The 15,097-nt window shown below is 38.3% G+C and overlaps 2 protein-coding genes across 6 annotated transcripts in view; both read left to right on the top strand.

Annotated features, from left to right (window-relative positions):
• The window catches only part of CSDE1 (cold shock domain containing E1), a 40,303-nt gene extending 35,992 nt beyond the window's left edge, over positions 1-4,311 (top strand). For all 3 annotated transcript variants that reach the window (XM_059138072.1, XM_059138070.1, XM_059138071.1), the window contains 4 exons: positions 632-810; positions 1,593-1,756; positions 2,499-2,631; positions 2,979-4,311. In XM_059138072.1, the coding sequence (XP_058994055.1) occupies positions 632-810; positions 1,593-1,756; positions 2,499-2,631; positions 2,979-3,026 (524 nt within the window). In that variant the 3' untranslated portion in view covers positions 3,027-4,311. The remainder of the gene's footprint in view (positions 1-631; positions 811-1,592; positions 1,757-2,498; positions 2,632-2,978) is intronic.
• Positions 4,312-4,423: 112 nt separating this feature from the next.
• On the top strand, positions 4,424-14,657 carry NRAS (NRAS proto-oncogene, GTPase). Of its 3 annotated transcripts, XM_059138074.1 has the most exons (7): positions 4,424-4,569; positions 5,065-5,192; positions 7,178-7,356; positions 9,567-9,726; positions 10,275-10,398; positions 10,980-11,025; positions 11,133-14,657. In XM_059138074.1, exons 2-5 carry the CDS (start codon positions 5,082-5,084, stop codon positions 10,392-10,394), a joined length of 570 nt encoding a protein of 189 aa, XP_058994057.1. In that variant the 5' UTR covers positions 4,424-4,569; positions 5,065-5,081; the 3' UTR covers positions 10,395-10,398; positions 10,980-11,025; positions 11,133-14,657. The 3 variants fall into 3 exon arrangements, with proteins under 3 accessions (XP_058994057.1, XP_058994056.1, XP_058994058.1); XM_059138073.1 differs by having other exon boundaries at positions 10,275-11,025; XM_059138075.1 differs by lacking the exons at positions 4,424-4,569; positions 5,065-5,192 and adding an exon at positions 6,638-6,671 and having other exon boundaries at positions 10,275-11,025.
• The last annotated feature ends 440 nt before the right edge of the window (positions 14,658-15,097 follow it).

Genomic DNA, 15,097 nt, shown 5'->3' with positions numbered 1-15,097 from the left:
CTGAACTGGGAGAAAAGTACCAATTGGTTTGAGGGAGCCACAGTCAGAACAAAGAAAAGATGTAGAATGCCAAAGAAATTTATCCACATTGTTTTTGCCTGTTCCTGACTTGTTTAATGCCCTGTTAAGTGTGGGCCAGAAGTATTTTCATCTGGTTGGCTAATAGTGTGGAGTGGGGAAGAAGATAATCCAGTGGATCATGTTAGCAACCCATTGTGCTTAAAACACCCAGATATTTAGGTAACGAGATTGTGAGTGATAGTGTTATTTTTAATTTTGTAAGTGTAGTTTAAAACTGTTTATTAGGGGTACTTGGCTAGCTCAGTGTAAAGAGCATGTAACTCTTGAACTCAGGGTAGTGAATTCAAGCCCTATATTGGATGTAGAGATTACTAAAAAGAAAAAAAAAAAAACTTTAAACTATTCATTAAGCTGGTGAAGTACTGCAAGTTCTCACTTTTTTCATGATAGTATTTCATTGAAGCTTTATGATAAAAATTTCTCAGGTATGAAAATCTTTTTAGGAACATAATGCATTTTTAGCAATTTACTTATTAATTTATGAGGAACATCAGCATAGGACCGTTGTGAAATACTAGTTTTTAGACTTTGTATCTATTTCTCCTTACAGGGGATATGAAAGGTGAGGTCTATCCATTTGGCATAGTTGGGATGGCCAACAAAGGGGATTGCCTGCAGAAAGGGGAGAGTGTCAAGTTCCAGTTGTGTGTCTTGGGCCAAAATGCACAGACTATGGCCTACAACATCACACCCCTGCGTAGGGCCACAGTGGAGTGTGTAAAGGATCAGGTAAGTGGTAGTATCTCTGGATCTGAACTTGATCCTTTTATTAGTTGGTAAACAAGTGTTAACCAAAACCTTGAAATTTTTTCAGCCAAGGGAAAACTGCCTATATTCACTTGGTTTTTATTTGTTCCACCCCTTTTTCAATGATTTGAGGTAGTTTGTAAAAAATATGAAAAAAAAACACATGAAGAAAATGGCGATACGAGCAAAAAGAATGTAAAGAGTATTATTTATATTACATGACTGGAAAATGAATTTGGAGTGAGATATTTCAGAATAGAACAAGATTTTGTATACTTTAGCTTAGAGCTGCTTTTGCAGACCACACAAAGAAAGCTGTGTAAAAATGTTTATAAAATACACTTAGGGCAAACAAAACTATTCCTAATATTAAGATCTCAGGGTTTTTTTGTTTGTTTGTTTTTGTTTTTGTTTTTTGTGGGTTTTTTTTGCCTAATTCAAAAACTCCATATACTATATGAAGACACAAGCCAACATTTGTCTCAGTCATGCTATGATAGATTGAATGGCAGTGATTTCAAAGATTTCTTCCCTGACAAGTTTTTTGGACCCATATCTTACATTCTAGCACAGGCAAGTCAACATTAATATACCATGTTTTATAAATCCCATTCTAGTTAGGTTCAGGCAGCGTACTTCACCCAGAGTGAGGTACTTTTCCCCCTTGTAATATGTCTCCCCCCTTTTTTTTAAAGCTATCATTGTCTTTCCTTTTTTTTTTTTTTTTTTTTTTAAGCTTTTTTTTTCCCCCCCTCTTCCCCCAGTTTGGCTTCATTAACTATGAAGTAGGAGATAGCAAGAAGCTCTTTTTCCATGTGAAAGAAGTTCAAGATGGCATTGAGCTACAGGCTGGAGATGAGGTGGAATTCTCAGTGATTCTTAATCAGCGCACTGGCAAGTGCAGTGCTTGTAATGTTTGGCGAGTCTGGTGAGTTTGTTGTTGTTGGGCTGATGAATTCCCTGGACTGCCTTTAAACTTTCGTAAACTCTGGTTTATCATGCTTCCTCACCTTTCATCACAGCTTTTTTTTATCCTGCCACTTTCTGGTTATTTCTTGATCTTTTCTGTGTCTTTTTTTTTTTTAACCTCTAGTCTTCATTGTCTAAATTTTATAGTCTTACACATCTGTCCCAATGAAACATTAATTGGGTACATCCTATGTATTAGAACTTAGATACAGTAAGATTATGTAATCCTTGTTCTTAAAGGTTCTGTTTAGCTTTTTCTTTTCATTAAGCCATTTATATGCTGCTTAAAATTCTAACTTTGTAGTCTCTATTTTTTTCAGTGTTTTAAATCTGTAATGTTACCATGAGAGGAGCTGGGAGTCTCTTGAAATATTTCTTCGTATTTAACTTTTCTAAGGCTTTTCACATTCACTGCCTCATTTTGTGGAACTGGTTTTTCTAGTTGTAGATTAGATGGGATGAGGGATGACCCTCACCCAAATGATTCTTCCAGTTCCTCTGTAGTAATAAACCTTGAGTTCAGAATAAAAACAAACAAACTTGTCTGTCCTGTCTTGCTAGCTAGCTGGCTAGGTGAGGCAAGAGTCCCTTATTATAACTGAGTCATTTGGGGGTAGTTAGATAGAAAACATACTCCTCTGCAAGTGCTTGCTTTCTTCCTACCAAGAGTTGTTTCTTCTCACCTCTTGACTTCATTGCAGTGAGGGCCCCAAGGCTGTTGCAGCTCCACGACCTGATAGGTTGGTCAATCGCTTAAAGAACATCACCCTGGATGATGCCAGTGCTCCTCGCCTAATGGTTCTTCGTCAGCCTAGGGGACCAGATAACTCAATGGTATGAGGGTGTACAAGGTTTGGGGGTGGGTAGGGGCAACTGACCTGTATGCTACTCAGGGTCTTGTTTCGGCATAGCACAGAGCTTAATGAAGCAGGAAAACTTCAGGATTCTCTTTCACTACTCAGTATGCTTTTAACTAGTTAAAACTCCCTACTCATCTGTTCAGCCCCTAACAATAACAGATTGCTCATAATGAGCACATTTCTTGATCTTTCGAACAGATTTTAGGTAATAGATCAGGAGGGCTTACTATGGATTTCCTCCTCTGAGAAAGAAATGGTGGTGGTTACAATGATTACAAGTAATGCTTTATAGTAATTAACTGCAATTTTACTTTTTCACAGGGATTTGGTGCAGAAAGAAAGATCCGTCAAGCTGGTGTCATTGACTAACCACATCTACAAAGCACATCATTAATCCACTATGATCAAGTTGGGGGGATTCTGGTGAAGGGTTCTGAATATCTCCCTCTTCATCCCTCCCAAAATCTGGAATACTTATTCTATTGAGCTATTACACCAGTTTTAACACCTTCCTCGTGTTATGTTTAAAAAAATAAATAAATTTAAGAAAACCATTTTAAAATTATGCACAGTTGCAGCCTGGAAAACTTAAGGTGGCGCCTTATAGTATCAATTTTAGGAGCTTTATTTGGTGCATTTAACGCAACTGGTAATTGCAAAATCCACTTCGCCTGTGTAAGTGAAAAATATAGACTGTTATCTCGTTGGCCCTATGAAATTCTGCACTTGGTATTTAGTATATACTCTACCTTCATTACTATCTGGCAAGATGTTCTGCCTTAGCACGCAGTTGCGTTCTTTTCCTTTTCTTTCCTGTTCATTATGCTTTAATCCTGAGGACCATATGAAGGTAGAATATATTAAAAATTACAAAAATTATAAAAATTTGTATAGGCAAACCATTTCCTTAAGTTGATGGCCAAATGTTAAAATGTTATTTTTCATATCATTTATAATCTTGTCACAGTCCACTTAACGAAGTTTGGTTAGATTTCAGTGAAAATTATCTTCCAGAGTAGTTTCTTTTTTCCTGGGATTGGGGAGGGGGGGTAATTTTACTACAATTAGTATGTATGGTGCAGAATTTCATGCAAATGAGGTGTGCCAGCAGTGTGGTAATTTAATCGTATTTAAACAAAAACAAAACAACAACAAAAAAAAAAAGACGAATGCACAAACTTGCTGCTGCTTAGATCACTGCAGCTTCTAGGACCCAGTTTCTTTTACTGATTTAAAAACAAAACAAAAAAAAATAAAAAAGTTGTGCCTGAAATGAATCTTGTTTTTTTTATAAGTAGCCGCCTGGTTCCTGTGTACTGTGAAATACAGGCACTTGACCCCTGGTGTAGCTTCTGTTCGACTTTATATCACGGGAACGGATTGATCTGATTTCTTGGCCCTCATCTTGAATTGGCCACATCCAGGGTCCCTGGCCAGTGGACTGAAGGCTTTGTCTAAGATGACAAGGGCAGCTCAGGGGATGTGGGGGAGGGAGGGCGCTTTTATCTTCCCCGTTGTCATTTGAGGTTTTGATCTTCTCTGGGTAAAGAGGCCGTTTATCTTTGTAAACACAGAACATTTTTGCTTTCTCCAGTTTTCTGTTAATGGCGAAAGAATGGAAGCGAATAAAGTTTTACTGATTTTTGAGACTCTAGCACCTAGCGCTTTCATTTTTGAAACGTCCTGTGTGGGAGGGGCGGGTCTGGGTGCGGCCCGCCGCGTGACTCCTGGGTCGGTGGCCCACGTGGCCGGGGCGGGGACTCTGGCGCCCCGGGCGCCGTCTGATTACGTAGCGGGTGGGGCCGGAAGTGCCGCTCCCTGGTGGGGGCTGTTCATGGCGGTTCCGGGGTCTCCAACATTTTTCCCAGTTGTGGTCCTAAATCCGTCGGAAGCGGAGGCAACGAAGCTTGAGGTAAGGTTGCGTGGTGTGTAGCGCTCGTCTTTGGAGCATACAGGCGCCTCGTTGTTGCCAGGAATCGAACGGAGTCTGCAGGCTGGAGACAAAGGCCCTTGGGCGGGGGTCTTTAGTTTTGAGCCCTCCGGGGGAGATCTTTGGAGACTGGCGGGGGTGTAAGACTAGGGGACGGCCTGGAGGCTGCCCCGCAGTAGCTGAGAAGTGCGGGAGGAGTAGGAAGAGGGTATTCCTTTACCTTGGGCTGAGGGCGGGGCCCGCGGACTTGAAAATAGAGCTAGGTGGGGGTAGCTCGGCGACTCCCTAGAATTCTGAGGCCTGCGGTAACCTGCGACTCTTTTTGCACTCCTGAATCACTTTGAGAACCAAGTGGAGGGTCACGTGTCTGGAACCGATAGATTTCAAACTCGGGCTTTAGATACTATTGATTATGGAAGGCTTTGAAGTACTGTAGTTGTGGCTCGCCCATTAAACCTAATTGCTGCTTTCCCACAGGTTCTTGCTGGTGTGAAATGACTGAGTACAAACTGGTGGTGGTTGGAGCAGGTGGTGTTGGGAAAAGCGCACTGACAATCCAGCTAATCCAGAACCACTTTGTAGATGAATATGATCCCACCATAGAGGTGAGGCCCAGTGGTAGTGCGCTGACCCTACCTCTGACTTTTTTGGTTCACCCGTACACCCACCTTTTGCTGTTCATTATCTAAAGGAATAATCAAGAGAGAAAGTAAAAGTTATTTGGAGTAGTGCGTTCAGTAATACAATAAGGAAGCTTTCCGTGTTTGTGGAGAAGAGTTCAGGAGTTCAAGAGTTCTTCATAGCAGCTAAAGATTTTCTTTAAAAAAAACCTGATAATGTAATAGTTTAGTAAACTCATACTCATTGTTGAACTCATGACATCTCTGTTAAACACAGGCCATAGGAATAATAGGATGGAGATAAAAGTTTCAAGGATCAGGTGATCCTTCACTAACTAAAATTCTTCAATTTTAGTTAGCTGGCTGAAGCAACTGAGACTGGGCTGGAGTAGAAAGAATAAGAGATTTTGAGTCACTGCCTAGATTTCTTTTGGTCCCTGTTTGCAGTTTATTTAGTTACGTTATATTGAGCAAATCACTTAAACTCTGGGCCTCATTTTCTCATCTACTAAATTACCATAAACATGTTCAGCCTGTCACACACAGGGATGTTCAGTAAAATCAGTATATTTTTTGTATGAGTTCATGTTATAGATTGGCTTGAATAATGGCATCTAAGTTCCTTTAAATAAAAGGTTTTGTTTATTCAGTTTAGAAATGTCTGATTAGAGATTATTTTATTTTAACCCACATCCTGGTCTTCCTAAGCCCCAGCTATTTAATGTTTAATGGAAGCTAACTAACATAGCCATTATTAAAAATCAGTCTTCAGTCTTTGGAAGAAATTTCATTTTAAGTGTAAGTACTCATTTAAGCTTTAGTGTTAATAGTTAGAACCTTTTTATATTTTTCTGGGTTTTATTTATTGAAGGGGAATGTACATACAGTAAAATACACAAATGGTAAAATACACACAGTGACTTAAATATTTGTATATACTTACATAACCACCAGTCAGGAATATAGACAGTTTCCAGTGTCCCAGAGAGTTCTCCCATGCCACTTTCCAGTCAATAAACCCCCAGCCTGCCAGGAAATAACCACTTCTCTGACTTCTGTTACTGTAAATTAGTTTAAATTGTGCTCATTTCTTCGGCATATTCGTACACTTAGCCATATTTCATGCTTTGAACAAGTTTTGTCAATGCGAATGCTGTGTTAATTTCAAAGTACATTACAGTCCCACTGTATGCATGACAGAGGCACTGATCAATGAACTGGGAAACTAGGTCACATTCTGTTTCTGGAGCCAGATCTTTACCAAGAGTGATGGGTTATATTCTTTGAACTGAATTCCCAAAACATGAGTATTAAGATACAAATAAAATTTTGGCCTCAGAACCAAATTGTGAACTTTTAAAATGTAAATATATGTGATCTATGTGTGTTTTTCCTTCTTAGGAAATATAGCTGTAAATCTTGTTTGGCACACTTAGGAACTTGATTCAGGAATATTTCCCAAAGGTAAAAATTCACCATGATGAGAAAAGTATTTTCATTTTATAATCTTGTCTGGAATAAAAAAATTTGTGTGTTTAGTCATAAACACAAATGACACCGTGTCTAGGGCCAGGTATAATTGGTGGAGGTATATTTAGAACTTTGAATATACAGTAAATAAGTAAGAAAAGTCCACTTTGTACGTTAATGAAACACTGTGAAACTGAATCTCTAATCTAACTGCAATAGAGCTGTCTTTTGAATTACCACACTTTTGCATCTTTTCCAGGAACAGAATGACCACATTTTTCTTTTTACAGGCTAGGATTTGGGGCTTTTTTCCCTAGGGTGACATTAAGTACTTTCTGATTGTGATTATATATGAGGAGTTTGAGGGATAACCAGAGAGATGGAAATAAACTTAGGTAGGAGCTTATCTTACCTTGGCAATAGCATTGCGTTCCCTATGCTTTCTAATAAAAATGAAATCTTCCTCTCTCCCTGCCGTCTCCCACCCTCCATACCCCCAGGATTCTTACCGAAAACAGGTGGTTATAGATGGTGAAACCTGTTTGTTGGACATACTGGATACAGCTGGTCAAGAGGAGTACAGTGCCATGAGAGACCAATACATGAGGACAGGCGAAGGCTTCCTCTGTGTATTTGCCATCAATAATAGCAAATCATTTGCAGATATTAACCTCTACAGGTACTAGGAACATTATTTTTTCTGAAAGGATGATCTGTAAGTGTATTCTGAAGCTTTGTAGGGTGGGGGTGGGGGGATGAGGGTACCACACTAGGGAAGATAGTGTTTTTTGATTATGAGAAGAGTCGGCTTCGGTTTGTCTAACATTGAGGTTCTGGGTTATAACTGAAAGTTAATATTGGAGGTTATGTAATAACACGGCTAGAATGTGTGATAACACTTAAATGAAGTGCTGATTGGATTATTCGGATTATTCAGGTTATTGGATTACCCACTTGCTGATTGGATGATTCAGAACCAGAGGTGATGGTATGAAGATCACACAGGAATTTCAGAAAGGAAAACATGTCTGAGAGTCCTCAGTCATGGAAGAGAGAAGATGATAGGAAGAAATGAGTGGGAAGTAAATAAAGAGGAAAGATGGTCTTTCTCAGTAAAACCATTTCAAAGATCACTCAGACCATAAGAAATTCTAGTACAACATCCTTGTTTTACGGAATCAGAGGTAGAGTTGCAGGAAGTGGTTTGTTAGGTTTTTGGAGTCATGGCTGTTACCAGTAGCAGAGCCAGGACCAAAAACCCAGGACTCCTTTCTCTTAGCTCCGTATTCTTTGAGCAGAGTAATATAACAGGTAGAAACTTGGCTCCGTCATCTATTATCCATGGGACTTTGGGGCAAACTACCAAATGTCTGTGCCTCAGTTTCCTTATCAATAGTATGGAGAGAATACCAAGAGTTGTTTTAAAAATTAAACAAGTAATAAACATGTTAATCACCCAGAAAAGCGTGTAGCACATAGTTAGTTCTATGCAAGTGTTCTTCCTATGGCCTGCAGTGCTGGCTTGTGCTTGATCCGTGTGATGTCTGCTCAGAGAAACAGGCTAGCCCAAAACTGACTTTTTTTCCACCTAAACCTGTTCTATTTTCCATCTGGTCTCTGGAAGTAATAGCAATATGTAGTAAGATTTCCAACACTTGACAAGCATCTAATATTTGTTGAATTTCTAAAAGTCATTTTTCCTCTTTGGCTGTCTTGACTTACATTATGCTTTAAACACTGCCATTACAGAAAAGGTCAGTTTTAGAGCTAGCCAGTGTGACACCAGTTCAGCACATGACCATGTCTGTAATCCAGGGGTAGCATCTGGAGCAGTACTGTGCTGTATGGTGGCCACAATTTTATGTGCTTATTTCATTTTTTTTTTTTTTTAAAGATTTTATTTATTTATTTGACAGAGAGAGATCACAAGTAGGCAGAGAGGCAGGCAGAGAGAGAGAGAGGAGGAAGCAGGCTCCCTGCTGAGCAGAGAGCCCGATGCGGGACTCGATCCCAGGACCCTGAGATCATGACCTGAGCCGAAGGCAGCGGCTTAACCCACTGAGCCACCCAGGCGCCCCAATGTGCTTATTTCATTTAATTAAAGTTAAAGAAATTGGAAAATCAGTTCCTTGGCCACATAGCAACTGATTCCTCAAGTGTCCAACAGCTGCATGTGACTAGTGGATGTAGTTGGGACAGCATAGATAGAGAACCTTCCCACCATCGTGAGAAGTTCTGTTAGACAGTATTGGTCAGGAGAATCTAGAGCAGTTGTTTCCAAACTGCTGTGTGCTATGTTGTCTTTGTCATTGAAGGGAGTGCTGTAAGTTGGGAGTTGCAGATCTTTCCCCTTTTAGTAAGAGCAGTTTTGGTGTTTTCTGTTTTGTATCTTGGACTTCCAGCTAATATTGTTTGAAGAAAATGTCTGAATACTACCCAACTAGAGAAGTGGATAGACTGTCTTTCATTAAATACTGTTACTTTGAAGAAAACCTCAGAAGCTTATTTTGAGACAGTAAGCTTTATTTTCTATACTTCAGATCTTAATCTAGAGTGTGATTTCAAGTTGCCAGTTAAATCCAGAGCCAAATTCTTTGGAAAATGAAGGGGCCTAACAAGGGTATGTGTCAAAAGGTAGAATTGCCATCCATTTCCACCAGAAGGTGAACCAGTATTTGGCTTCCCTCTCGCTACATCAAGTCTAAACCAGTCAACGTAGTATGCTTGGTCTTTTATCATTAGTGGGGAGGGGAGGAGTAAAAAGTAAAACTCCATACTAGAAGCTAATAGGGCTAGATAAAATTCATTAGAACCTTTGTTGTTCTAGCTGCTCATTCCTTCCTAAAAACCTATTTCTAGGTTAGGATAACATATTCTTTTTTTTTTTAGGGAGCAGATTAAGCGAGTAAAAGATTCAGATGATGTACCTATGGTGCTAGTAGGAAATAAGTGTGATTTGCCAACAAGGACAGTGGACACAAAACAAGCCCACGAACTGGCCAAGAGTTATGGGATTCCATTCATTGAAACCTCAGCCAAGACCAGACAGGTATAGCAAAGCTTTGAGCATCTGGCAAGCATTTGTTGAGTGCAGAAAAGTTTGACTGCTAGAGATAGGAGCCGCGTTCTTTATTGTTAATTTTCAGTATTCTGTTTTTTTAATCTTCAATTTAACCCAAAATGAACTGATGAATATTCTGGTGTGGTATTTTACTCCCACCTTAACATGCTAATATTACTTAACATTACTAAAATGAGGACCCTTGATTAAAATAAGTATAAACATTAGACCTTTCTCCATCAACCCCAGATACAGTTTAGGGCTTTTGCTCTCCTGAATGGAATCTTAGATCTGGTAGTTCTGTATGCCCCACATTACCCATTTTCCTGTGCTTGAATGTTATTTTTGCAAAATACTGCCATTTGTATATCAGGCTGTTGAGGTGTTCAGTAGAATGCTAAGTTTGCTGTCCTCTTCCTAAATCACCCTATTTCATCAGCTAATTGGAATTTTAAATCCACTAAAGAAGTACAAATGAGAGAGCTTACAACTTGGATTGTGTCTATTAAGCCATCCTTACCCTTTTTTTTTTTTAGGGTGTCGAAGATGCCTTTTACACACTGGTAAGAGAAATACGTCAGTACCGAATGAAGAAACTCAATAGCAGTGATGATGGAACTCAAGGTTGTATGGGGTTACCTTGTGTGGTGATGTAACAAGGTGAGCATGTTGTGGTCTCCTGACATTATTATCAATTTTATTAATTTAGCATCAGGAAATTTGGAGGAAATTGCTATTATTTTTTTCCAGTGGTGCTATTTAACTGAGAGTTTCTGCTCACTTACAGTTATAAAACATTTTCCTTATGACACCTTTTCTGAGAGTACTGAAGTCTAAACTGCTTTTAAAGCATTTAAGTAGGCTACACCTGGGTGGCTCAGTTGGTTAAGTGTCTGCCTTCAATTCAGGTCATGATCCCAGGGTCCTGGGATCAAGTACCACATCAGGCTCCCTGCTCAGAGGGAAACCTGCTTCTCCCTCTACCTGCTGCTCCCCTTGCTTGTGCATGATCTCTCTCTCTCCCTGACAAGTAAATAAATAAATAAAATCTTAAAAATATATATATATAAAGCATTTAAGTAATTTTATAGACATTATTACACTTTCAATAATACTAGAAACTAGAAGACATTATTATGAAAAGTACATACTTTACCATATTCTTGGCACTGATTAGGAGTTTGAAGAACTGCTACATGAAACCTGATTATAATGACCTGGTATGTGTGCTTTTCTTATAGATACTTTTAAAAAAAGTTCTAGCATCAGAAAAGAGCCACTGTCAAGGTAGGACAAGTTTGGAAATGAGTATGTTATTATTCGTGTTAATTTCTTAAGCTTGTTTTTCTTACTTTCTTTATATGTCACTTATACAGATTCTGTCTTTATTTTAGCTGCACTGACACCCTGGTCCTGACTTCCCTGGAGGAGAAGTATTCCTGTAGCTATCTTCAGTCTCACAGAGAAGCGCCTATTACTTCCCCAACTCTCCGTAGATCAGTACAATATTCTCTATTTGAGAAGTTCTCTGAATAACTACCTCCTCACTTGGTTGTCTGACCAGAGAAATGAACCTCTTGTTACTTCCCACTGTTTTCCACCCTGGGTTCTCCCCCAACATAAACAAACCTCCGCCATCCCAGGTTTTTCATCTGAAAAGTAATTCATGCTCTGAAACAGAGAACCAAACTATAGACATGAAATTCTGTAGGAAACAATGTCTTGAGCTCTAAAGTAGCAACTGCTGGTGACTTTTTTTTTTCCCTTTTTACTGTTGAACTTGGAATTATGTTGGTTTTTGGAGAAATGTCATAAATTACTGTTTTGCTGAGAATATAGTTAAGTTGCCATTTGGTTTGTTTGTGATGTCTTTGGCTATAGTCTATAACTTGGCATCTGCTTTGCATTCATAAATAGGCAAGTGAATACTGACTTTTGAGTCTATCCTAGTGTTCTCGACTTTCACATAATTAAATCTTAACTCTTGCAGCAAAGTGCCTTTTTTCTTAGGAGTGGTTTGTAGTCTTGCTTTATAATATTTCAGTGGATAGATGTCTCAAAAATCATTATACTTGGAAATGAATTTCTGAGATACATCTATGATCTGTCTATGTTTGAGGGAAAGACATACCGATGTGATAGCAGATGCCATTTCTTCATTGTATGAGGTTGGATTTCCAGAGACCGGATTTGGGTCTCTTCCAAGAGAAAGGTGAAACTGGAAAAAATGATGAATAATTTCACTTAATTTTTACCTAATTTCTACTTTTTTTGGGGGGGGGGATGGGGCAGGGAGTTGGTTACCACTTACAAAATGTATGCAATTTGTTTCTTCCAGCTTACTGATAATGAACTTCCATTCATATTTAAATTTAGGTCATATCTGAAAGCTCCACATTTGCAGGTGTTCTAAATTGTAATAGTTTAATGCAGCTTTAATAGCTTTTATTAATGATTTTCAAGCCTCAGATGTATTAACAGACACTTTTACTTTATATCATGGTATTTTAATGATGTGTATAACTGCCCTCGTTCCCCTCTCACTCCACCCTCTCCCTCGTCCCACCACAATGGCAGCATGGTTATTTCCGTTGAGTAAAGCATGGTGCTGACAGACCAGGGTCACAGTTTCCAAACTTGAGCAAGCCAGTTAGCCTCACAGAGAGAGAAATTCTTCCATGTTTGCTCACTGCACCAGTAACTTCAGCTAGTAGTTTTGCCAGATGCACACTGTTAGTCCTGCAAGGAAGGAAGAGGTCAGTTAGCACAAATCCTTCACCATGGCTGGAAAAACTTGCCATCTTGTGGATGGTCAGCCTAGAGGTTTTTATAAATAAAATATTTAGACCTTTTTAGCCATGTGGAAAGTCTGAATTAAACCCTTTTTTCTTTTCATTATTTTGAGAATGAGGATGCCTCAGATCAAAATTTTTAGAAGTTTTCTCTATTGATAAGTGTTCTTTGAAGGATGCAAAACAGTATGTTAATGAATTAGTCTGTGCATACCAGATATATAAGCTGATGAGTTTGTTCAGAACAAGAAGTTGCCTTTCTATTGAAATCGTCATTTGAGAAGGGAATCGAAAATAGAATGAATTGTTTGTTATGAGGATTTGGAGTTAGGGCTTTTCCATTTGCAGATAATTTCATGGTAATTCTAATGAAAAGTAGACTCGATACTTCTGATAAATGACTAGTTACAAAATGGCCACTTTCTGTTCTGGTCTTAGATGTGTAAATTCTTACTGAGGGCCTCCATCTTCGAAAATGAATTTTCCTTTAAGTAAACTCCACATTACCTTGAAATGAATTCCAAAGATGGGAAGAAACGTCAACTGTGCCCAGAGTGGAATAAATCCAGAGAGTTGTGTTCCTTTGCGTTAATTTTGAGACCTTTCACATACTGTCAACATCTGTAAACAAAAACTGCTGCTGTGCTTCAGCTCCTTGGGGAACACTGCTGTGTAATTTTCTCAAGGATGGATCGAGGCTTGTCGCCTCCATCCTTGTCATTGTCTTCCACCTCTTCCTCCTCGTCCTCTGGTCTGCTCTGTGTGACTCACAGCAGGACTTTTCTTTTTTTTTTTTTTTTTTTTTTTTTTTTAAATATCAAATTTAGGGGAAAAGATACTCATTTTAGCCCTTACATGGATGAACCTTATAGTTTTTTCAAGTATGTTCTAAGCACAGATGTATCAAAATGGGGCCAAAATTCAGACTTCAGAATTTTCTTTTAATAGCTTCTTAAGAAGTTACATGTAGGTGTGAATTTTGGCACAATAGAGTGACAAACTTAGGGTTAAATGCTGAATGACTTCAGTTGGTGTGAAGTAAAGTGTGGTTTTTTTGAATATGTTTGTAATTGCTGAAAACAGTTCTAGTTTACCTCAAAGTCTGAAAGTCTCTTTCCCCGAGTTAAGTGCCTGGCCAGCTGTTAGAAATTACATACTACTTTATGTGTGTTTGTGTTTTAAAGGTTGCACCTTCAAGAGTGTGAAAATGTTCTGTCTAAAGGCTACCATGCCTAATCTGTAAATGAAACTGTTAAGTGCTGTATTCGCTCCAGCAGCATACTCTAGAATGTTACTTGGTAATATAATATCGTACTTATTACAGTTTTCACTTTAGTGTAATAGGTAAAATTATCCTCAGTATGTATTTTAGTTGGCCCATGTTTAGTCTTTCATCATCATTTAAACTGCTGTGAATTTTTTGTCTGACTTGAATTGAAAGCAAGGATAGAGAAACACTTTTAAAGAGATATTTTGTTTTTTTCCCATTCCAGAATTGGTGAGCATAATCATTGCTTTACATTTACAGTCATGAACTCTCAAGCCGGCAGCTACAACCAAGAACCAAAAAATGGTGCATTCTGCTTCTTGTAATTCATCTCTGCTAATAAATTATAAGAAGTGAGGATAATTAGGGAAGATATTTTATTTAGGTGGTTTCTATAAGCAGGGGACTATAATTCTTGTACATTATTTTTCATCTTTGCTGTTTCTTTAAGCAGTCCAATGTGCCACAAAATTTATCTTTAAGGTTTTTTCCTGTAAGAATTGTTTTAAAAGTGTTCTCATTATCAGAGTAGTTGTAGATATGTTTCAGAATGTAACTGGTGATTCTTAAAGGCCCAAGAACTGACCTAAGAAGCAACTGTATGAATTCTACTCTGGAGGGAATGGCAGATCTCAATGGAAATTGTATGACTTTCATATTTCTGTGCTATCGAGTATAGGTAAAAATACCAGTTGTGCAATTCTGCTGTTAAACAGGAATTATTGGCCTCCTCGGCCCTAAATAAAAAGGGCTGATATTTTAAGTTGACTATTTTATTGTAAATTAATCCATCCTAATTTTTAAAAATTTGGTTGAATGTTTTTCTTGTTAAGTGTTTAAAAAATAAAAACTGGAAGTTCTTTGCTTAGTCATAATTCTTTTTTCCACGTAAGTGCCATTATTGAAAGTTAATATCAATTTTAGACATTTGGATATGACATTTGGACAATATTTGGAAGATGAAATTCCTTATTTTATACCAACATAAAATATGTCAAAGCCTGCTTTTAAACTCTCGCGTTGGGCGTGATTCATAGCCCTGATCCACAGCTTCGTGTCAGATTCTAACATTAATATGAAGTGCTTGAAACTATCTTTGGAAATCTTTTGTCCTATTTTTGCATTACTGCAGTCTACCAATCTCAGTTATCATTAGAAGAACATCTTTGTAGGAGCCAAAGAACATGGGTTCCAACTATAATTTTACTACTCTGAACTATAGTTCACTCATTTGCAAAATAGGAAAGTTGAATTGGTGTATCTCAGATTCCCAGCCCTAATCAAGGAAATGTAGTTACTA

The sequence above is a fragment of the Mustela lutreola genome, chromosome 10, assembly GCF_030435805.1.
Source record: "Mustela lutreola isolate mMusLut2 chromosome 10, mMusLut2.pri, whole genome shotgun sequence".
Taxonomy (NCBI): Eukaryota; Metazoa; Chordata; class Mammalia; order Carnivora; family Mustelidae; genus Mustela; species Mustela lutreola.
This window is presented reverse-complemented; position numbering and strand designations above follow the sequence as displayed.

Bases quoted from the DNA above. Each gene is read 5' to 3' on its own strand.
- NRAS (XM_059138074.1), top strand. From the start codon at position 5,082: ATGACTGAGTACAAACTGGTGGTGGTTGGAGCAGGTGGTGTTGGGAAA. The intron at 7,357-9,566 runs GTACTAGGAACA...TTTTTTTTTTAG, and splicing joins GCAGATATTAACCTCTACAG to GGAGCAGATTAAGCGAGTAA. The intron at 9,727-10,274 runs GTATAGCAAAGC...TTTTTTTTTTAG, and splicing joins CCTCAGCCAAGACCAGACAG to GGTGTCGAAGATGCCTTTTA.